Source organism: Oryzias melastigma, unplaced genomic scaffold (genome assembly GCF_002922805.2).
Source record: "Oryzias melastigma strain HK-1 unplaced genomic scaffold, ASM292280v2 sc00693, whole genome shotgun sequence".
In the NCBI taxonomy this organism is placed as follows: domain Eukaryota; kingdom Metazoa; phylum Chordata; class Actinopteri; order Beloniformes; family Adrianichthyidae; genus Oryzias; species Oryzias melastigma.
This window is the reverse complement of record NW_023417281.1, coordinates 14,188-18,411: the sequence shown is the minus strand read 5'-3', so window position 1 is coordinate 18,411 and position 4,224 is coordinate 14,188. Positions and strand designations below refer to the sequence as shown.

Here is a 4,224-nt window from a genome sequence, read left to right as displayed (position 1 = left end):
CTGCTTTTAATATATTAGGTACCTGGACAAATAAACAGAGTGTGGGTGCACATTCATGCACGTGCAAACACAAGCATGTCTGCCTTTTCTTCTTCTTGTTTGATTTCAATTTTGAGGTCAGAATATTTTGGATTAGAGCATATTTATTGTCTTAGATGTAGGATTATTCAGTTGACAGAAAATGGTTTTAATTTTTTTTAAACAGTATAATTTTATACTGTTAAATCAAAAATCATCTCTAGGGTTTGGAGAGATTTTCAAAAATCTTTCTCTCCATCCTCAAATGTGCGTTTGTGGTCACACACCTGAATGATCGTAAATGCATTCTACAAATGAGAGGAACATTTAAAAAGACAAAACTGTTGGAATGAGACATGGACGAATCACAACTCAGATTGTTTTTTTTTGTTTGTTTTTTGTTTTTATGGCACAGAAGGGATTAAAAAGCACCAACCACATGCAGCAAAAACACTGCATTCATGCAAAAGTCTGTATTATTGTCAGTTTTTATTGCAAATATTGAATCCCTTCTTGGGACAAAATATGAGATAAAACCAAATTTAGAAATTAAATTTAGTGGAAACTGCTCATTCATCTTAACCATAGAGCACAATCGCCAGGTAAAGTATTTACAGGATATATATGTTATGAGTACCTTGGTAATTCTTACATGTTCCAGGAATGGGTGGACCAAAGGCCAAGGCTCCAGTATTATTGTGTTTTTTTTTAACTGAATTTTTTGTTCTTAAATTCCTTAATTTTTTTTGTAATTTTCAGTCATTTTTATGTTCCATTTTGGTTTTAGAAACCACAGTTGAAAATAAAGTAAAACTACTGTAATTCATCATATGTTGTCATAATTTGATCTATTTTTAATGACAAATCCTTTTTATTAGGTATATTATACCGGGTAAAAATTTCACAGCAAATGTGATGGTGTAACTTTTTATAGCGATAATGTTCTAGGGTTAATCAAGTAGACTTGTTTGTAAAAGGGAACTTTTCAATGTGTGAACAGGGTCAGGACGACATGCGGCAGGACGCAGTGATGCAGCAGGTCTTCAGCATGTGCTCCATGCTGCTGCAGCGCAACAAGGACACTCGGAAGAGGAAGCTCAACATCCGAAGATACAAGGTTGTTCCTGAGGAAAAATGCTCGTCTGTAAACACCCACTCTGATGGAAATTGTGTTTTTAACATGAGATTGTTTTGATGATTGAGGACATCATTATTTAGCTTAAAACTGAATTTCTGCCACTCTACAGAAACTAAGTCCTAGATTCTGGCTAAAAACACCATAATCATAATTAAAAGACCACTAGGGATACTTTTAAAAATAGATTAAAAGATGATCGGAATGGGTATTTATCATTTTGAGCTTCCTTTTGTAAGCTTCACCTTGTTGTTAACCCTTGATCCAGGTGGTGCCGTTCTCGCAGCGCAGCGGCGTGTTGGAGTGGTGCTCCGGCACCATGCCCATCGGGGAGTTTCTAGCAGATCCGAACAAAGGCGCCCACAAACGCTTCCGACCTCAGGACTGGACTAACTTGGCCTGCCGTAAAAAAATGATGGTATTTACATTGAAAGATTCCTTTAACTAAACACTACAGACTCTTAAATAAACTCCTGATTTCTATCCACTTTTTCTGCTGCGGTTGCAGGAGGCTCAGAGTCTGGGGTTCGACTACAGGCTGGAGGCCTACATGAATGTGTGCAAAAACTTCCGGCCGGTCTTCAGGTATTTCTGCATGGAGCGATTCCTGGACCCTGCGCTGTGGATGGAGAGGCGGCTGGCTTACACCCGCAGCGTTGCCACTTCTTCTATAGGTACTAGACGTTGCCACAGCAACGTGTTGACCCAACACTTCCTGCATTGAATCGGAATGTTATCTTGTTGAAACAATGGTTGTTTTTACTGCACTTGTCATGGTGTAAATTGCAGCATTAGCAAAAAGTTAAATCTTGCAATTGAGTGCAAACTAGAAATAAAAACTAAGCACTGCAAAAACAGAAAACATGAAACATTCTCGTTAGATTTCCTTTAAATAAGCAAAAAAAAATATTCTGCTGATGGGGTAAGAATAATGATCTTCATATTTTAAGAAAAAATTCTAGCTACTAAGAAGACAAGTTTTCTCAAACTAAGATTATTTTGCTATTGAAAATTTTAATTTCTTCTTGAAACAAGGGTCTTTTTACCTTCTTAAGATTCAGTTTTGGCAGTATGAAAAGCTTTTGTTGTCGTGAGAAAATGATCTTCTTTGTGTTTCTTCCGTGCAGTTGGCTACATTGTTGGTCTGGGCGACAGACACATCCAGAACATTCTGATCGACGAGCAGACGGCTGAACTGGTGCACATCGATTTAGGTAATCTTCTGACTTCCAGCATGCCAGTCGTCTGATGGGAGTTTTTCGACACCTCTTCATGTGTTTCTGTGTTCAGGAGTTGCCTTTGAGCAGGGGAAGATCCTCCCCACCCCTGAGACGGTTCCTTTCAGGCTCTCCAGAGACATCGTGGACGGGATGGGCATCACAGGAGTGGAGGGAGTTTTCAGGAGGTGATTGTTCCCCTGAGGAGCTTTCTCTCTTTTTGGTTGTGATCAGTTATCAAAGGTGGATGGTGTTCATGAGCTTCAGATTTGTCTCTGATCAGATGCTGTGAGAAGACGATGGAAGTGATGAGGAGCTCTCAAGAGGCTCTGCTGACTATTGTGGAGGTAGGAGGCCGGAGCAGAGTAGAACACATTTGCATCTTCTGTCTCTAACCTGCTGGTTTTATTCGTAGGTGCTGCTGTACGACCCTCTGTTTGATTGGACCATGAACCCTCTGAAGGCCTTCCACCTGCAGCACGACGAGCAGCAGGAGCTCAACGCTACTCTTGGCTCCACAATGGGAGGCGTCGACATCGACAACCACCATAAATCCAGGTGATTGACCAAATAAACACAGGATCTGAAGGTGTTTGAAGAGATTTAGAATTGTATTTTTTCTTCAACATTTCCCGCAGCGACAGTCAGAGCTTTAACAAGGTGGCAGAGCGGGTTTTGCTGCGCCTGCAGGAGAAGCTGAAGGGGGTGGAGGATGGAGCGGTGCTGAGTGTGGGCGGACAGGTCAACCTGCTCATTCAGCAAGCCATGGACCCCAAAAACCTCAGCAGACTCTTCCCAGGGTGGCAGGCCTGGGTGTAGAGCAGTGATACTTAAGAAGCCACTGTGATGGATCAGCTCCACCAGAGACAGCCTTTGCACTTTATTGTGAAAGGTCAAGTAAGATGCGGTTTAAAGAAGGATTTTTCTGTAATGTCTGTTTTTTTTTAAATCCAGTTCCATGTGAGCTCTCTGTTTACTATAAACGTATTAGTTATTGCTCACTGTGAAGAGTCTGTTTTGCTTTTGTCAAATGGCTTTAAAATTTTGATGAGTTGCAGATTATCTAAAAAAAAAGTGAAGATTGTGATGGTTATACAGTTTCAGCTGAGATATGACCTCATCCTGGAATCAGTGAAAATATGTTCCTGGGTCAAGCATTTTCTCCAAGAAAAATCTATTAATTTAAAGGGTCATTTCCAGAGAGATCGTTTTTACTGTGAATAAGACGGATTTCCTTTAACATCACTGAGTTGAAATTATTGCAAACATGAAAACAGACCATTAGTTACACAACCTTGAAAAGTTGGAAAGTCCTCATCTAGAACAACAAAAGTCAGTGAGATTAAAACAGTTTTTTGCATTTTTGCATCACAAACTAATTGGACCTGCTTTTATTTTGATGCACTGTGGCACCTTACACTGAATTATGTGAACTAGTGATGGGTTGATGAGTATAACAATCTTAACTATTTGATTTTGTTCATATAATCATCAATGGTTAAGGATACAATTCATAGTGGATATTGATTTATTTTCTACAATCTGATTCCTTGACTCAAAATAGATCCAGGACATTTTCCAGATTCCTTGTATTTCTTCAAGATAATAAGCCAAATATGTGCAAAAACAAGTAAACAATGTCAAATCCATTCACATTTTAGTTTCATAAAGTTCAGGCCACTGTTGTTTTCTACATTGAAATAGTCCAAAGGGAACATTATTAGAACATTCTACCACACTGTATGATCACATCTTTAATTCATAGTGTTTCTACACATTGAACTGTAATGGTGGTTGATCATTTTTTTGTTGTCATCACTGTTTTTACATAAACTTACCATGTCTCCATTCAAA

At 39.1% G+C, this 4,224-nt stretch overlaps 1 protein-coding gene across 1 annotated transcript; it reads left to right on the top strand.

Annotated features, from left to right (window-relative positions):
• Nucleotides 1-424: 424 nt before the first annotated feature.
• Nucleotides 425-4,224, top strand: LOC112140954 (serine-protein kinase ATM). The gene is made up of 8 exons (XM_024263986.2): nt 425-1,135; nt 1,422-1,571; nt 1,662-1,827; nt 2,281-2,367; nt 2,444-2,558; nt 2,654-2,717; nt 2,786-2,928; nt 3,009-4,224. The coding sequence occupies exons 1-8, from the start codon at nt 1,007-1,009 to the stop codon at nt 3,187-3,189; spliced, it is 1,035 nt and encodes a 344-aa protein (XP_024119754.2). The 5' UTR covers nt 425-1,006; the 3' UTR covers nt 3,190-4,224.

Bases quoted from the DNA above. Each gene is read 5' to 3' on its own strand.
- LOC112140954 (XM_024263986.2), top strand. From the start codon at position 1,007: ATGTGTGAACAGGGTCAGGACGACATGCGGCAGGACGCAGTGATGCAG. The intron at 1,828-2,280 runs GTACTAGACGTT...TCTTCCGTGCAG, and splicing joins CGTTGCCACTTCTTCTATAG to TTGGCTACATTGTTGGTCTG. The intron at 2,718-2,785 runs GTAGGAGGCCGG...TTTTATTCGTAG, and splicing joins CTCTGCTGACTATTGTGGAG to GTGCTGCTGTACGACCCTCT.